This window comes from Procambarus clarkii, chromosome 84, assembly GCF_040958095.1.
Source record: "Procambarus clarkii isolate CNS0578487 chromosome 84, FALCON_Pclarkii_2.0, whole genome shotgun sequence".
Taxonomy (NCBI): Eukaryota; Metazoa; Arthropoda; class Malacostraca; order Decapoda; family Cambaridae; genus Procambarus; species Procambarus clarkii.
In genome coordinates this window covers 14,343,663-14,363,662 of record NC_091233.1, presented here as the reverse complement: position 1 = coordinate 14,363,662, position 20,000 = coordinate 14,343,663, and the positions used below count along the sequence as shown (strand labels likewise).

The 20,000-nt window shown below is 38.2% G+C and overlaps 1 protein-coding gene and 1 long non-coding RNA gene across 2 annotated transcripts in view; both read right to left on the bottom strand.

Moving 5' to 3' along the window:
- Window positions 1-1,552: 1,552 nt before the first annotated feature.
- LOC123774865 (uncharacterized) lies at window positions 1,553-5,627 on the bottom strand. Its single transcript, XR_011225445.1, has 2 exons — window positions 5,555-5,627; window positions 1,553-2,414 (listed from the first exon to the last, which is right to left on the bottom strand). It is a non-coding gene; the product is annotated as an uncharacterized lncRNA (long non-coding RNA).
- Window positions 5,628-11,230: 5,603 nt separating this feature from the next.
- The window catches only part of LOC138358555 (protein delta homolog 1-like), a 49,539-nt gene continuing 40,769 nt past the window's right edge, over window positions 11,231-20,000 (bottom strand). The window contains exons 2-5 of the mRNA XM_069316568.1: window positions 19,036-19,168; window positions 17,610-17,709; window positions 13,965-14,075; window positions 11,231-11,885 (exon numbers count right to left, since the gene is read on the bottom strand). Of these exons, the coding sequence (XP_069172669.1) occupies window positions 11,773-11,885; window positions 13,965-14,075; window positions 17,610-17,709; window positions 19,036-19,128 (417 nt within the window). The 5' untranslated portion in view covers window positions 19,129-19,168 and the 3' untranslated portion in view covers window positions 11,231-11,772. The remainder of the gene's footprint in view (window positions 11,886-13,964; window positions 14,076-17,609; window positions 17,710-19,035; window positions 19,169-20,000) is intronic.

The following is a 20,000-nucleotide window of genomic DNA, read 5'->3' as shown; positions in this document are numbered from 1 at the left end:
GGGGGGTGGAGGGCAGGTGCAGCTGGACACGCAGCCAATCAGCGAGGAGCAGGCGAGAGACAGATAGTTTGGCGGTTCGAGGTGGAGCAGGTGTTCCTGGCTGCATACGTTTTGCGCTCTGGCAAACCTTGGAGTGGTGTAGTTGTTGGATATTTCTTCCATACTAGTTTTATATAGATGTATATATCAACGTATTTTGGAGGGAAGAGCAGGCTCAATCTCTTGAAGGAGATTATCGTCACAATATATATATATAAATATATATATATATATATACATATATATATATATATATATATATATATATATATATATATATATATATATATATATATATATATATATATATATATATATATATATATATGTGTGTGTGTGTGTGTGTGTGTGTGTGTGTATGTGTGTGTGTTTAAATATATATTTTTATAATTAAATTCGTAATAAACAAATATTAGAAGAAAAAAATTCCGGGAACATTACCATTATATATATGTAGAAACGAGTACTAAATATCTTTCTCACAATCTTTTAATAAAAAGTAATTATTCAGTTCTTTTATATCTACAGATAGCGTTTTTCAGAGTAAACTAAGTTCATAAAATATATAATGAAAATGAACCAAATAAAGTTTCTGCAGATTATGCTAAATGCCTCAGTAATGCAAAATGTAAATTATCTCGTGCAGCACACTAAAATCTAACAAGTAATTCAAGAATAGGAGTTTTTCTTCTGTGATAAAAACTAAAAATTCAGGTATTGTGAATCATTTCATTAAATAAAACTGGAACCTGTTAGAGGGCACTATAATGTATTAAAGACATTTTGAAGTTCCTAGCCAAGTCAAGGAATATGAAAGATAGATATACTAAATAGGGTGATATTCCAAATACTTATTAGTGATAGTCACCCACTTTCACAATAAAATTTGGGAAACGTGGGACAGCTCTGGGTAAGAAAAAAGGAATAATATAAATATATATATATATATTTAAATTCCAATGTTTATATTTCTTGAAATAGAATTTTCTTTCCTTCATAGCCTTTCAGTATCCAACATTTGAAAAATTTGAATAAGTCGTATGATTTTATATATATATATATATATATATATATATATATATATATATATATATATATACATATATATATATATATATATATATATTATATATATATATATGTATATATATATATATATATATATATATATATATATATATATATATATATATATATATATATATATATATATTGGCTTCAAGCTATCACCTCTCTTAGTACACGTAAGCCACAGCTTAGTCTACCAAGGAGACGTGTTAACCTGATGAAAGCACTGGATATTCTGAGAGCGGTAGGTCGTGTGGCCCCAGACATCAGGTAGTGTGGGGGGGTGGAGGGCAGGTGCAGCTGGACACGCAGCCAATCAGCGAGGAATATCCAATTATATATATATATATATATATATAATTGGAATTTATCCTTATTTAAGGAGAAAATTAGAGGAAAACAAATGCAGGTTCAGAGGAGGGATAGAAGCCAGTTTAAAAAATATGCTAGCGAAATGTGCATTGAACACACTTATTTAAAAGCAGGCGGCACACTCAAAGACAATTGTTTGCATTTTGATATTAGTAAAAAATTTTATATATGCTATTGATTGCTTTGAAACGTAAAAGGCTTTTCAATTACATAATATTGTTAAATAAATGAAACTTAATTCCAAATATCATTGGCACTCATTACTTTCTAAATGTTATGGAACTGTTTATGGATACTGGATATATATCTTAATAAATTCAATGTTAAAAGCTGTGCGATTGTTGTTACTAGCCTTGAAGTTTTAGATTGTCAGAAAGAATATCAATAAATCTAAGCACAGTTTACATAACGCTATACATAATACTAACTTAAATTTTACTCTTTTTGCCTGCAACAGCCAAATAAAAAGATCCAAGGCATTCATAATATGTAAATAAATAAACAAAACTTGTGTGATGTACTTGTTGGAAAGTGTCTGAATTCCCCAAAACTAAATATTTTGCTGCCTAAGGGAATTTTTACGTATTAGAAAACATCAAAAAGTTCTTAGCCAAGTCTAGGAATATGAAAGGTTTATTTATTAATGGGCTGATATTCCACGCTACATTTACTAAAGAGGATGATATTCCACCCTATATTTACTAAATATAGGGTGGAATATCTTCTTCACCCTTTCTTCAAGTTGTAAATCATTTTCTTTTATATTTTGCTAATTAGTTCCCACGTTTTAAACAAAATTTTGAATGTTCCCAGGGAATTGTGTGTTTTATCGTTGACCTTAATGAAAGGCTTCTCATAGCACTGATGACATGCACTTCCAATGATGAAGTGTATCGCTGTTTATGATGGAAAGCTCCTCATTGTGGGGTGATTACCTGCAACATGCAATTGCAATGATTATGCTGTTTTTGTTGCTTATATGTCTTTGATCATAAAATTCAAGTACCAACGTTCATCTAATATTTTCTAAAATGTTTTGTGATGTCTTATTACTTTATGAAGATTAACAATAAAATATAAATAAGTTGGCAGAGAAGCTGGGAACTTGTAGCTTAATATATAGGAGATATAGTGAAATTGATATATATTCAAGGGAGTTGGGAGTTATATGTTACTGCAAGTTCATCATGATGGGTGGAGAGAGATGTAAAGGATGCAGTTGTGATTATTGTGTCTGTTGCAGGTGATAATTATGAACCATCATTGACATAATTGTGGCAGTGGTGATTGTGTTAGCTGTGGGTGATAATTATGACACTACCGAAGCAATTATGGTGGTAGTGATTGTTGTGTCAGTGGTGGTTGATAATTATTACACGTCACTGATAATTGTCTCCGTGGTGATTATTGTGACTCATGGTTTCATGAATACTACTCTCTTCCTCATATATTCTCGTTTCTGTCATGAATACTTCTTTCCTATAATAATACTCTTTACCTTTTTTCATTAATGCTGCTATTGTATTCCTTCTTGAATGCTGTTTTTTTCTTTCATGAATACTCCTCTTTCCTTTAAGAATACGGTTCTCTTTCCTTTATGAACATTGTTCTCTTCTTCATGAATACTTCCCTCTTTACTTCGTGAATACTACTGTATTTCTTCCTGAATACTGCTGTATTTCTTTTGTGAATTTTAGTTTCTTTCCTTCATAAATACGACTTCCTTTAATTCAGAAATACTGATTACTTTTCTTTATAAATTCTGCTCTTTTTCCTTCATGAATACTGTGCTCTTAAAGACTACAGCTTTCTTTCCTTCGTGAATACTGCCTTTTGTTCGAATACTACTACTACTATTTCCTTCATGACTACTGCTCTTACATTCATGACTTCTGCTATCATTCGTGAATACTGCCCTTGCTTTCGTGAATCTTTTTATCTTTCCATCAAAAATATTGCTCTCTTCCTTCTTCGATGTCGAAAGACCTTGCAAAAGTCGGGAGGAGGGGAGGGGGAAGGGGGAGCGGGGAGGAGGAAGAATGACGAATAGAAATTCTCTAAGAGGATGTGGATGGGAGATGAGGAGGCTAAAAAAATTCGGTGGCCATTCCACCGCGGGTTGGCGACGAGTATTTTTCATAGTTTTTTTTTATCTTGACTTTGTGTTTTATCTTCAACAGTCAATCAACTAATGTACAGGTTCTTGTGCCTACTGGCCTCTATCATATCTACACTTAAAGCTGTGTATGGAGTCAGCGTCTCTACCACATCACTTCCAAATGCATTCCATTTGTCTTCTATGACACTGACAATAAATCTGTGGCTCATTCTGGAAATCAATTTCCACCCGTGTCCCCTAGTGTGTGTGCCCCTTGTGTTAAATATTCTGTCTTTTATTTCCCCCTATCAATTTCTGACAATCTTGTATGTGGTGATCATGTCCCCTCTAACTCTTCTGTCTCCCAGTGACGTGAGGTTTAATTCCCGTAGTCTCTCCTCGTAGCTCATACCTCTCAGCTCGGGTACTAATCTGCTGGCAAACCTTTGAACCTTTTCCAGTTTAGTCTTATGCTTGACTAGATATGGACTCCATGCTGGAGCCGCATACTCCAGGATTGGTCAGACATATGTGGTATACAAAGTTTTGAGAGATTCCTTACACAAGTTTCTAAAAGCCGTTCTTATGTTAGCCAAACTGGCATATGCCGCTGATGTTATCCTCTTGACATGGGTACTCCCTTACCCGCTGGGGCACCTTTACTATTTATTTTTGCCCGTTTCTCCAGCTTATGTACCAGCCTCTTATGGGGGTACTGTGTCAAAGGCTTTTCCGACAGTTCAAGAAAATGCAGTCCGCCCATCCTTCTCTTCCTTGCTTAATCTTGGTCATCTGATCATAGAATTTTGTCAAGGCTGTGAGGCAAGATTTACCCACCACGAACCCATGTTGGTGGTTTGTAATGAAGTCTCTTCTCTCCAGATGTGTTATTAGGTTTTTTCTCACGATCTTCTCCCATCACCTTGCATCGTAAACAAGTGAAGGAGACTGGCCTGTAGTTCAGTGCCTCACACTTTTTGTATATTAGGACTATATTAGCCGTCTTCCATATTTCTGGTAGGTCTCCTGTCTCCAGTGACCTACTATACACTATGGGGAGTGGCACGTAAAGTGTTTCCGCACACTTTTTCAATACCCATGGTGAGATTCTGTCTGGACGAATAACCTTTCTCACTTTTAGACCAAACAGGTGTCTCTTGACCTCATTTCTTGTAATTTCGAATCCCTCATTTTACTGCCTCCCGACATTACTTGGGTGACAGTCCACCATGTCTTGTACGGACTTGGCTCGGAGTTCTGTGTCCCATAGTATATACCTTAGGAAACTTTTCATGTCCTCATTATTTCCCTTTCGGTACGCCAGCCCTTTGTTTCCTAGTTCTGTTTTTGGGGAGATAAATCCTAGCTCTACCAGGTACTCAAAGTTCAGTAAACTGTGATCACTCATTCCCAAGCGTGCTTTCCAACTTAACTTTCCTTATATCCTAATCATTTAGGGTAAATATCAGATTAAGCATGGCTGGTTCATCTTCCCCTCTCGTTCTTGTCGGTCCCCTTGATGTGTTGGCTTACAACGTTTCTTGTTGCCACGTCCATCAGCTTAGGCCTTCATGTGTCTGACCTTCCATGTGGGTCTATGTCCTCCGAATTTATCATCCTGTGCTTTAAGTCTCACATGACTAGTAGTCCAGATCCGTTCCTTCTATCGACTGAAGCTGTCCGCTATTATGTTAATGGTGGCCATGTTTTTTCTCACTTATTTCTGTCTGGGTCTTCTGTCATTTGTTGGGGGGGAGGGTTATATATATGACTACGACTATAATTTTTTGTCCTCCAATTGCTATGGTACCTGTTATATAGTCACTGAAACGTTCATGGCCCTGAATAACCATCTCCTAAAAATACAGCTTTTCTTACCAACAGAGCTGCACCACTGTGTGTGTGTATGTGTGTGAGTACATATGCACGTACGCATGTTTTTGTTATTAGAATGAGTATGTACAGGCTAATACTTACACGCATTTAGAGATTAATCCGTTCGTTAAACATGTACCGAGGCAATGACTGACTTCACAGAGATTTGCCATAATTAAAGAGATTTATTAGGGCCCAGTTGCTTATTCTGCATATTTGCTGCAAAAATTATTTTATATTCATTATTTAAGATAGTAATCAAAAGAAAAGTTACTGGTGGTAAAATGTGTGCCATAGGCTTGCATATTTCAGATTAGACTGTCGAGATTGCTTAGTTTGTGCAAGAATATCCTAGTTATCACATATCACACTTTACTTTTGGTTGTATATGCAATTAATAATAATATGAATAAAATTATATATACATTCTTAATTAATTATATAATAAATTATTTTACATAATTAATATTGCTTTCTTGAAATGTTGGTTAGTACTCTTTTGGTTATTTATTCCTGAGGGAGAAGACACTTTGCGGAGAGTGAAGCACAAATCGCATTTCCTCTGTGTAGGGGAATGTTTCGTGGAAAAATGGGATGCTCTATTTGGCAATATGCATATTGCATGGAGAAAAAGTAAAGGGGATAGCTTTACATTTTTAGTTTAGTATTAGAACCATAATTTATTGTATTAAACTCTAAGATGAAGACAGGTAAACCGAGATCATTCTTCGTTTGACTTTTGTCAAACACAGTTCAAATGAAAATGGGAAACAGGAATATTCAGAAGAGTCACGGTAGGGTCATGGCGGCTGGAATGATCAAAGACTTAACATAAGAGAGGGTGTTTATGAGAGTTTGTTTATCTTAGCCAATGTGAAGAATATGAGACGGAATTCCAGCAACCATCTATTCCAAGCAAAAATCCATTCTTTTTGGGTCCTGTTCCAGCGGCATTATAGTATTAATGTTCTCCAAAGTAACAAAATGTTCTCAATTCGGTATAATAATTAATTTGTTACATATGAGTTAGACTTTTAACTAAATAAAATTATTTATATAATTGATTCCACAATTAATTTCATTAATTTTGGAATCTGAAAAAATCTAAACGTTATTTAAGGTTTTCGAACTTTGTTACCATTTTACACATAGATACTATGCATGAGCATTTAACATTAGGAATCAGTAGATGCAAGTAAAAGTTTTATAAACTGAAAGACATTAGAATCGACATCTGATACAAAGTAATCAATACCGAAAACTTACGCAAACAAGTTCCCTTGTTTTCAATGTACCCAAAAGGACAGTAACAGTCAGCAATGCCTTTGGGATCCACAGCACAGGCAGCAGGAGCAGACACTGGCGCACGGGTCAGCTGTTATGTTCCAAAATATATTATTAAATGCCATGATAACTAATATTATCAGTATTAAGCTTTCAGGAGCAGCTCATCAGCTAGGCTGAGCTTTCAGGTCATGGTTGCCTCTTTGCTAAACTATCAAACAGAACTGAATGCCTTCCATCGTCGAATTCAAAACACCGTACTTTAAATTACCCGATATACCTTACATTAACGTTTGAACAATATTTTGATTCTCCTTGCACAAAAGATTTTACCTACACTTACACAAAAGACCTTACATACATTTACATAACAAACCTTACTGCCCCTTACACAAAAGACCCTGCCTACACTAACACAAATATCCTACGCTTAAACAAAACACCTTTCCTACACAAAAGATCTTATCAACACTAACACAAATACCCTTCACTTACACAAATATCCTACGCTTACACAAAAGACTTTGTTTATTACTTAAGAAAAGAACGTGCTTTCACCCATACAAAAGACTGCCTTCACCTACACAAAAAAACATTCCCTACACTTAAAAAAGCTCAGTGCCTGTTGCCTGTTGTAAGAGGCACTGAACTACAGGCCAGTTTCCCTAGCCATGCAATAAGGAGAAAATCATGAGGAAAAGGCTCAAGAAGCATCAGGAGGGAAATTGCTTTGTAACACATTACCAGCATGGATTCAAGGATCGTAAATCATGCCTAACAGGCGTAATATAATTGTATGACTAGGTGACAAAAATTAGACAAAAAATAGAAGGGTGGGTAGACCCCATTTTCTTGGACGGTCAGGAAGCCTTTGGCACAGTACCCAATAAACGATTGTTATAATAGTTGGAGAAACAGGCAGGAGTGAAAGGTATGGTGCACTAGTGAATAAATCATACTAAGAAACAGCAAACAGCGAGTAATTGTGAGGGGGGAAGAGACATCAAAGATGGCAATATACCACCATCGGAGTCCCACAGGGCTCTGTACCTGGACCCATCCTGTTTCTGATATATGTAAACGATCTCCCAGATGGTATAGATTTATTCCTCTCAATGTTAGCTGATGATGAAAAAATTGAGATGAATCAAGACAGGTGAAGATAGACAGACTACAGGACGACCTGGAGGAATGGTCTAGAAAATGGTTACTAAAGTTTAACTCAGGGACATATAAAGTAATGAAATTAGGCGTAGGGAGGAGGAGCTTGAACACAAGTTATCATCTGGGAGGGGAAATCTGGCAATAGTCAAATAGAGAAAGATCTGGGGGTTCATATCACACAGAACCTGTCCCCAGAAGCCCAGATCAAAAGGATATTAGCGGCATATACCGGATTGGCCAACATAAGAAATGCCTTTAGAATTTTGTGTAAGGAATCGTTCAGGACCTTGTTACCTTACCTTGCGATGATTTCAAGGGTTAACGTCCCCGTGGCCTGGTCTGCGACCAGGGCCACTTATATGTGGTGTGGGGAAATGGGATGCTCAATTATGCAAGATGCATACTGCATGAAGAAAAAGTAAAGGGATAGCTTTACATTTTTATTTTAGCAGTAGAACTAGTTTATTGTATTAAACTGTAAGATGAAGACAGGTAAACCGCGACCATTCTTCTTCGTTTGACTTTTGTGGTCAAACACAGTTCAAATGAAAATGGGAAACAGGAATATTCAGAAGAGTCACGGTACGGTCAAGGCGGCTGGAATGATCAAAGACTTAGCATAAGAGAGGGTGTTTATGAGAGTTTGTTATCTTGACGAATGTAAGGAATATGAGACAGAATTCCAGCAACCATATACTCCAAGCAAATGTATGCTACTTTTTGGTCCCTGTTCCAGTGGCATTGCAGTATTAATGGTCTCCAAAATAACAGACTTCTCAATTCTGTATAATAATTAATGTCTCATATCAGTTAGATTTTTAAATAATTAAAAATTTATTATAAAAAATCTAGAACAAATCTAGACATTATTTAAAGTTTTCAAACTTTGCTACCATTTTGCGCATAGATATCATGTATGAGCATTTGAAGCAAGTAAATCACACACACAGATCACACTAACGTGATGAATCAAATGAACAAATCCACAAGGGCCGTGACGAGGATTCGAACCTGCGTCCGGGAACATCCAAGACACTGCCTTAATCGACTGAGCTACGACAGGGTTAAAAGGGGTGAAACCGAAGTTCTACTGAACTTCCTGGATCCCGTAGCCTCTCCGAGGCACAAACCAGGCTTTTACACAACCCCCCTCTGCACCCGAGCTATGTCAATAGGCCTTTTAACCCTGTCGTAGCTCAGTCGATTAAGGCAGTGTCTGGGATGTCCCGGACGCAGGTTCGAATCCTCGTCACGGCCCTTGTGGATTTGTTCAAGCAAGTAAATGTTTTATAAACTGAAAGACATTAGAATCGATATCTAATACAAAGTAATCAATACCGCGAACTTACGCGAACAAGTGAGTCAATGAAACCAGCAGGACAGTAACATCTTGCAATGCCCTTTGGATCCACAACACAGACGCCAGGAAAGCATGTCACATTGGCGCACGGGTCAGCTCTAATGTACAAAAATATATTAATAAATGCCATGATAACCTAGATTATCAGTATTAAGCTTTCAGGAGCAGCTCATCAGCTAGGCTGAGCTTTCAGGTCATGGTTGCCTCTTTGCTAAACTATCAAACAGAACTGAATGCCTTCCATCGTCGAATTCAAAACACCGTACTTTAAATTACCCGATATACCTTACATTAACGTTTGAACAATATTTTGATTCACCTTGCACAAAAGATTTTACCTACACTTACACAAAAGACCTTACATACATTTACATAACAAACCTTACTGCCCCTTACACAAAAAGACCCTGCCTACACTAACACAAATATCCTACGCTTAAACAAAACACCTTTCCTACACAAAAGATCTTATCAACACTAACACAAATACCCTTCACTTACACAAATATCTTACGCTTACACAAAAGAATTTGTTTATAATTTAAGAAAAGAACGTGCTTTCACCCATACAAAAGACTGCCTTCACCTACACAAAAAAACATTCCCTACACTTAAAAAAGCTCAGTGCCTGTTGCAAGAGGCACTGAACTACAGGCCAGTTTCCCTAGCCATGCAATAAGGAGAAAATCATGAGGAAAAGGCTCAAGAAGCATCAGGAGGGAAATTGCTTTGTAACACATAACCAGCATGGATTCAAGGATCGTAAATGATGCCTAACAGGCGTAATATAATTGTATGACTTGCTGACAAAAATTAGGCAAAAAAGAGAAGGGTGGGTAGATCCCATTTTCTTGGACTGTCAGGAAGCCTTTGGCACAGTACCCAATAAACGATTGTTATAATAGTTGGAGAAACAGGCAGGAGTGAAAGGTATGGTGCACTAGTGAATAAATCATACTAAGAAACAGCAAACAGCGAGTAATTGTGAGGGAGGAAGAGACATCAAAGATGGCAATATACCACCATCGGAGTCCCACAGGGCTCTGTACCTGGACCCATCCTGTTTCTGATATATGTAAACGATCTCCCAGATGGTATAGACTTATTCCTCTCAATGTTAGCTGATGATGAAAAAATTGAGATGAATCAAGACAGGTGAAGATAGACAGACTACAGGACGACCTGGAGGAATGGTCTAGAAAATGGTTACTAAAGTTTAACTCAGGGACATATAAAGTAATGAAATTAGGCGTAGGGAGGAGGAGCTTGAACACAAGTTATCATCTGGGAGGGGAAATCTGGCAATAGTCAAATAGAGAAAGATCTGGGGGTTCATATCACACAGAACCTGTCCCCAGAAGCCCAGATCAAAAGGATATTAGCGGCATATACCGGATTGGCCAACATAAGAAATGCCTTTAGAATTTTGTGTAAGGAATCGTTCAGGACCTTGTTACCTTACCTTGCGATGATTTCAAGAGTTAACGTCCCCGTGGCCTGGTCTGCGACCACGGCCACCTATATGTGGTGTGAGGAAATGGGATGCTCAATTCTGCAAGATGCATACTGCATGAAGAAAAAGTAAAGGGATAGCTTTACATTTTTATTTTAGCAGTAAAACTAGTTTATTGTATTAAACTGTAAGATGAAGACAGGTAAACCGAGACCATTCTTCTTCGTTTGACTTTTGTGGTCAAACACAGTTCAAATGAAAATGGGAAACAGGGATATTCAGAAGAGTCACGGTAGGGTCAAGGCGGCTGGAATGATCAAAGACTTAGCATAGGAGAGGGTGTTTATGAGAGTTTGTTCATCTTGACGAATGTAAGGAATATGAGACAGAATTCCAGCAACCATATACTCCAAGCAAATGTATGCTACTTTTTGGTCCCTGTTCCAGTGGCATTGCAGTATTAATGGTCTCCAAAATAACAGACTTCTCAATTCTGTATAATAATTAATGGTTCATATCAGTTAGATTTTTAACTAATTAAAAATTTATTATAAAAAATCTAGAACAAATCTAGACATTATTTAAAGTTTTCAAACTTTGCTACCATTTTGCGCATAGATATCATGTATGAGCATTTGAAGCAAGTAAATCACACACAGAGATCACACTAACGTGATGATTTAAATGAACAAATCCACAAGGGCCGTGACGAGGATTCGAACCTGCGTCCGGGAGCATCCAAGACACTGCCTTAATCGACTGAGCTACGACAGGGTTAAAAGGGTTGAAACCGAAGTTCTACTGAACTTCCTGGATCCCGTAGCCTCTCCGAGGCAAAAACCAGGCTTTTACACAACCCCCCCTGCACCCGAGCTATGTCAATAGGCCTTTAACCCTGTCGTAGCTCAGTCGATTAAGGCAGTGTCTGGGATGTCCCGGACGCAAGTTCGAATCCTCGCCACGGCCCTTGTGGATTTGTTCAAGCAAGTAAATGTTTTATAAACTGAAAGACATTAGAATCGATATCTAATACAAAGTAATCAATACCGCGAACTTAGGCTAACAAGTGCCCTCTGAGTCAATGTAACCAGCAGGACAGTAACATCTTGCAATGCCCTTGGGATCCACAACACAGACGCCAGGAGAGCATGTCACATTGGCGCACGGGTCAGCTGTAATGTACAAAAATATATTAATAAATGCAATGATAACCAAGATTATCAGTATTAAGCTTTCAGGTGCAGCTCATCAGCTAGGCTGAGCTTTCAGGTCACGGTTGCCTCTTTGCTAAACTATCAAAGGGAACAATACCTTCCATCGTCGAATTCAAGACACCGTACTTTAAATTACTTGTGATACCCTGCATCAACGTTCGAAAAATACTTTGATTCTCCTTCCACAAAAGACCTTGCCTTCATGCGCACATATACCAACACTTACACAAATACCCTACACTTATATAAAAGGCCTTCCCAGTCAACAAAACTATTCGCACACCCTCCGTCGCTATGTGATGGAGTGCAAAAAGATACGTGAATTCAGAGACAATCCTTTAACTAATGTTCCAAAGATGTGTAAATATTTTACTTAAAATTATCTGCAACCAGAAATTTTAGCCAAATATCCCCAGTTTGCTAACTGTAGGTAGTAACTAAGTGATTGTAACCTATCCACCACTGCCCACGGGATGGGGGACGGTGTGCTGGACAAACATATCAATTGTGACACTAGCTCATCAGATATATAAGTTGCTTCATTTAGAAACTACTTGGTCGATCTCGATTCCATTGATGATGTGACTAATTATATTGAATTTTGTAACTAGCTCATCAAGATTTTACCTTTCTTAGCTAAATGAATTATGGGATTCAGTGCCCGAGCCCATTATGTGCCTCTAACCCTTTCCACTACCGGCCACAAGATTGCTATTGGGGTGCATAATAAATGAACTAAACTAACTGCACTCACACAAAAGACCTTGCCTGCACTTGCAGAAAATACCTTTACACCTGTACAAAAGATCTTGGCAAGATTTACACAAATACCCTACACTTGCAGAAAAGACCTTGCATACACCTACACAAATACCATACACTTATAAAAAAACTTTGCTTTCACTTACACAAAAGACCTTGCCTACACTTGCACAAATATTCTACACTTACACAATAGACCTTGCCTCCCCTCACCTCTCGCCCTATTCCCCTCCCTCACCTCTCCTTCCCTATCCACCATTTTTATCTCTAATATACCCATCTCTTACCCTTCCTGCACTATCCCCCTCTTTTCACCTCTTCTCTGTGCCCTTCTCTTCCTATATCCATCTCCCATCTCTCCTTCATTTCCCACCTTTTCCACCCTAATTCCTTTCCCACTTTTCTCCTTAAGACAAAAAGTAAGGGCGCTTTGCAATTATTTGTTTCCCATCAAGTTTGTAAAATATATGGAATCTTAATCGAGAAATTATGAAAATCATTTTATTTGTTCAATATATAGTTAGCGAGATGTGAGAGCAAGAAAGTATCCGACAGAAAAAACTTCTCCCAAAACACATTTTCACTAAGATCCCAGTCCCACCTTTTATAACCCAGTCTCGTACAGAAGTTTATTCATTTGTTGCCCGAGCTACCATTATAACTCCCTGGAATGACTTCCCTTCCCTCCTATGGCTTCTCCACGCAATCATTCAGCTGTTTCCTAAAACATCATCACTTTCTCTTTAATATTTGCCTTGCACACTTGAACTCCTACAGGTGCATATCTCTCTCTACCTGTCTTACAGACACTTCAACTATCCAACATTACCAGCACCCTATGGCACATCTTTATGTGTGTACCTCAGGTATGGAAAAAGCTTCTGCCCTTCCATCTTTATTCCTTTCTTACTCTCATCATATCCTACCTACACAGTTTACCATCTACACTCTTCCTCTCATTTTCCTCAGTTTTCCCATTATATCTTCCAATTAAGATGTGACATGTGAGACAAACATTTATCTTTCTATTTTCCAGGCCACCAGGACAAGGCGGTGTGAGACCTGGACACACTGTTCATTGTTCTATCCGACGGCAATATCGTATGAAACCAAACATAGTTATTACATGTTGTTGCAAATAGAAACACTGCAAAAACCTCATGTTGTGGGAACTTTGTACAATAAATTTTATGAAACTGATTACAGCGATAAGTCGTGTAAGTTAATAATAAATTAAATGAATCTCAAGGCAACATATCAATGGAGAGAACTTACTAACACACTTGGTACCAGTGGTCATATAGCCACTTGGACAGCAGCAGCTGGAGCTGGTTCCGGTACCAACGCAGGTCCCAGGATCACACGGGTTGGAGACACACAGGTCAGCTGTATTGTAAGACAAAAACATTACAATGTTTTTTGTTTACTTTCAACATTATTGTTTATAATGTCAATGGGGCTCAGCAGAGTCAGCAGTGATGCCAGTGGCTAACGTGATCGTTTGTATTCATACTGACAACTGCTCACAGTCACATGTACATGTTCTAGTGTGGTGGAGCTTGGCCATACTAGATGACTGATACTATAAATTTTCTAGTGTGGACGAATTTGGCCACAGTAGATGTCCGAGATACTGTAAGTGTTTTTGTGTGATGGAGCTTGGTTACACTAGATGACTGGGTGTGCCTTCTCCCCACCCAAGCCAACCCCTCCCTTTCCCCATTCACAATGCCAACAATATCCTCCAAATCCTCCCTTCCTTCCTCACACCGAGCACCCCCTGAACTACTTCCTTCCCCAAGCAGGGCAAGCAAGATCGAAGCCCTATATCCCCAACCCTACCTCACCCTGAACCTAAGGTAACTACCCACAGGAGGATGAGTCTATCCATGTAGCCCTGTCCACGGAACGGCTTCCTACTCCAGTGTGTGTCACAATGGATATAGGAAAGTGAGCTTCAAGGTGATAAAGTCAAACATCGATGGGGTTACTAATAAAGCAAGTGAAGTGGCCGTAAGGGCGCAGGAAGAAAACCATGATATAATAGCACTCACTTTAATAAAATTGTCAGGCATCATAACAAATGCAGTGTTTCTGCAGAACCACTATATAGTAAGGAAAGTGGGAAGGAAGTGGAGAGGCTCCGCTGATATGTAGGGACTGTAGTTTTGAAGAGCTGGAATTTCGGGCTGTGAAGGATTCAGAGAATACATAATCGGAACTATGACAATGGGTGGTCCTTAGGTAATAGCAGCAGTCATTTACAACCACCGATTATATGACAGAAGACTCAGGAATTCGATAGAAACAACATGGCAACCCATTAATATAATAGAGAGAGCAGCTTCAATTGCCTGCTGCAATGGATCTAGGCTCCTAATCATGAGCGACTTCATTGACGGAAAGAGACTGGGAGAATGTGGAACCACATGGAGGTGCAGATACTTGGAGAGGTAAACTCTTGGACGTGACAACAAGAAAACGTTTTATCCAACATGTCAAGGGACCCACAAGAATAAGAGGCAATGACGAACAAGCTAGACTACCAGATATTTCACCTTGAATGAGTTAGAAATAAAGGAAGTCAAATTTGAAGCCCACATGAAAATGAGTGATCACATTATATTGTTATAAGAGTACCTGTTGGAGGAAGTGATAGTGAATCCAAGGAAGGGATCGGAAAGGAAAAGGCTAAATTACCGAAGAGTTAAATGTGATGAGATGAGGAACGTCCTAATTGGAATAACATGCGAAACAGAACTTTGAGAAAAGTGTAAGAGATATGATGGAATACGTCTCACAAGTGTCAGGAAGCTGCAGACAAGTTTATCCAGGCCCAAAAATCGAAAAATGAAAAGTAGCAGAAGAATCCATAGTTCAGAAGGGATTTTAAAGTAGCGTAGCAATTGAGTACAAGAGCATGGAGAAACTACAGGAATAACAGAACACAAGAGAGCAGGAAGAGTTACCAGAGAGCCAGGAATGAGTACCTCAGAGTTTAGAGAAAAGTAGAGAAACTTTAAAAATTGTATGCCGATAAAAAGCGAAGACCCAACCATAATTGTTCCTTAGCCACATTAGGAGGAAAAAGGTAGTGAAGGAATAAGTGATGAAACTGAGAAAAGGGGAGAACAGATACACAAAATGACAGGGAGGTGTGGGAAGAACTCATCAAGAGGTTCCAGGAGGTCTTCACAACAGGGCAAGGAGAAGCCCTTGTTCTAAGAAAGGAGGCGGCAAACCAAGGCACCATATAGGAATTTGAGCTCAGTGATGATGTCAAAAGGAATCTGTTGGAGCTGAATGTGACAAAAGCTGTTGGCCCAAACAAAATCTCATAATGAACTCTAAAAGAGGGTGCAGCAGAACTAAGTGTTTCACTGTCTATGGTGTACCACAGATAACTGAAAACTGGAGACCTAATGGAAAATTGGAAGACGGCTAATGTAGTCCCAATATACAAAAAATGGGCGACAGTTAGAGGCCCTGAACTACAGGCTAGTTTCCATAACCATGCAACATGGAGAAGATCACGAGGAAAAGGCTGTTAGAACATCTGGAGGGAAAGAACTTTATAACACATCACCAGCATGGGTCCATGTATGGTAAATCATGCTTCACAGGCCTTATATAATTATAGGATCAAGTGACAAAAATTAGGTTAAAGAGAGAAGGGTTGGCAGAATGCATTTTCTTGGACTGTAAGAAAGCCTTTGACACAATACCCAATAAAAGGTTTAAATAGTTGGAGAGGCAGGCAAGAGTAGAAAATAAGGTGCTCTAGTGGATAAAGGATACTAAGCAGCAGGAAGCAGCAAGGAGCAGTGAAGGGGAAAGATATGAGAGTGGCGAGATATCACCATCGGTGTCCCACTACTTTGACCAATGCTGTTTCTGATATATGTAAACGACTTCCCAGAGGAAATCATTTCTCTCTATGTTTGTTGATGATGTAAAAATTATGAGACGAATCAAGACATATGAAGATTACAGGACGACTTTGATAAACTAGAGGAATGTTTTAGAATATGGCTAAAGTTTAACTTGTGGACACGTAAAGGTAATGAAATTAGAGGAAGGGACGAAGAGGTTGAACACAAGTTACCATCTGGGAGGTGAAATCCGGCAATAGTCATATTAGAGAGAGATCTGAGGATTGATATCACACCGAACCTGTCCCCAGAAATCCTCATCAAATGTATATCAGCTGCGGCATATGCTGGATTTGCCAACATAAGAACTGCCTTTAGAATTTTGTGTAAGGAATCGTTCAGGGCCTTGTTACCTTACCTTGCGATGATTTCTGGGGTCAACGTCTCCCCGGTCCGTGACCAGGCCACCTATAACCAATTATATCAGACCTATCCTGCAGTATGTAGCTCCAGCCAGGAATCCATACCTATTTAAACACACGATAAAGTTAGAGAAAATTCAGATGTATTTCACCAGACTAGTCCCAGAGCCGAGAGGTATGAGCTACAAGTAAATGCAACTGAAGCTAAAACTCACTTCTCAGGAAGACAAGAGTAAGGGGAGACATAATAACCACCTTTAAATTTCTCAGGGGACTTGACAGGGTGAACATAGACAAACTATTTAGCACGCGTGAAACACGAACAAGGGGACACAAGGTGGAAACTTAGTACCCAAATGAGGCACATAGACATTAGATATATATTTTTCAGTGTCAGAGTAGTTGACATATAGTGCATTAAGCAGTGATGTGATAGAGGAAGAATCCATACAAAGTTTCCAATATAGATTGGACAGAGCCCAATAGGTTCAAGAATCTGTTCACCAGTTGAGAGGCAGGAACAAAGAGCCTAAGCTCATGCACTACAAGCACAATTAGTTGCGTAGAACTAAGTGAGTACACACACATATACACAGTGTGTAACTTGGATTACATGTACTACTCACGTATGCAGGTTTTTCCATTAAATGCTTTTCCTTTGGGACATACACATTTCGGCTTCAGCATGCCAGTTCCGCATCCGTGTAACAAGTTCTCATTTGAACCCTGAAAGCAACATTTTTCTTTGTGAAAACAGAGTTAGTTGTTTATCATTGTTTATGTGGAAGCATTCTCTTATTAGTATGGTTGTGTAATGAACGGAAATAGAGCATAAACACATTTTCACTTCAGAGATATCCTCACAAATAACGGAAAAATAATCGGCTGATACAGCGACAGCAGAAGACTGGACATCGACGAGGCAGTATACATCAAGCTAACCAAGACATGTATCAGTAGCAAACTAGCACAATTTACACTTTGCCAACTTCCAAAGCACGACGAATCATAACATACGGCACCAGCTATTATAAAAACAAGAGTTTGTATAATGTGAGGTGCTTCACCTTATTCATGGGAGAGGATGTAGTTAGAATCATGCAGAAAAAATCTTAGTAATCATTTGAACTTTGCCTGAGACAATGTTAACAGGAGTTAACGAAACATCTTTTAGCATCAGGCCAATTAAAACTGTTTTAGTTTTATGTAAAACAAATGTATATCATTACTTAAACACAACATCATTGTTACTTATTAACCTTTTTATATATTTACCAGTCTTTGCAAATATTTTCTACCATCTGAAAGGTGAAGAAATACTAGATCACTTAATCTTTCCATTTATATTGTTCGAAGTTTCGATCAAATTTCGTTCAACAAAACCACTGCAGTGACCAATACTTTTGACCCACTGAAATCAATATGATCACAGTGATTGACATGTAAATACAATACACTTGAATGTTGGACAGCTCTAATAAAATCAAAACGTGAACTCAAAGATTTACCTCCTTGTCTGATGTAAATAAACGAATGACAAAGGATCGAATACACACAAACACACACACATACACCTTTTACATAAATGGGCAAGTTTTTTATTAAAATGGATATTATCGTATCTTTGAATACCACATTGGTATCAGAGTTCTTCAAAACTTTGAAAAGTTTAGCAAGTCCTTCCGAGTCACATACCACTAAGCATGTAAATTTGCGTGAGGCTATATGCAATCTTTTCACCTCTAGCTTTGAACAGACAAACATTCTCTTATAGTATAGATATAAATAGTTACCAATTATTTATGGTATAATGAGTATTTTAGTTTCTTACATAAAATATATAGGTAAAAGTATCATTATTAGGCGAGTATTATTAAGTTTTTAATATATTATTGAATATATTACAATTATATTTGTGGGATAACTTCTGAATAACGATATTGATTGGTTGAATGATCGCGGCTTACATTCAGTGGCAGTGATGCGTTATATACTTAGATGGCTACAAGTACATTATTTAGAAAGCTGAAGACAAATTAGATGCAGACTTACGTGTTTTCCTTCGTTAGACATAAATACGATGTTCCTGACACCAGCGGCAGCGGTGAGCATTACAATTGCTGACAGGAAGATGATAGACCGCATGGTGGTTCTCTGGGCACTACTTGATGTATTGGCACACAGGCTGGGCACAGGGGAGGAAAGATACTATTACTGGCTGGGCACTAGGGAAATTTGCGATTGTTACTGGTTGGGCACTTTGGAGATATGAAACTAACTATATGGACTATGGGGAGATACGAGACTTACTGGCTGCATACCTGGAGGATAGGAGACAAGCTGGCGGGACTAGGTAACAGTTATTAATAGAGCATCAAGTACCAGTTATGCTTAATTTAAAGTTAATTTTACTCTTTCGTTTAGAATAATATCGTGGTCTTATTTTTTTACATTAAAAAATTTCATATGCCCATTTCATATACAAAAAATTATATGCAGCGTTTCAACTACTGAATATGTAATATATCGAACACCCACTAGTGAGAGATATTATAATATATTTATCAGAATATATTACATAAATAACAGGCTTTAGTGAAATAAGGAGAATAAAGGTGGGAGTACATTAATAATAATCCAACGAACGAGAAGAAAGGTAGACAATTCTCTTGTAGATGACCTTAATAAGCAAATTGAGCACTGTCTCAGAGTTCAAACTATACGACTGGACGAAGTAAATCTCAGAAGAAGAAACTAAAACAGTATGAGAGACTGCATTGAGCATCATGTAAATGCAAAGAGCATGAGAGAGAGTACCGGAGACATCCCACTGAAAGTAGCCAAGAGCTGTTTAAAACTGTGTTTTAAGTAGCCAGGGAAGAGAAGATTAATGAGCGGTAAAGACAATGGCTTGAAATCACTAGTTTTATAGGAAAGGAAACATCTGCCAGACAAGTGAAGAGCAAAACTTTAGATACTTAAAGGGAGGGGGGAAGGGGGGGGGGGCAGAACCCGGC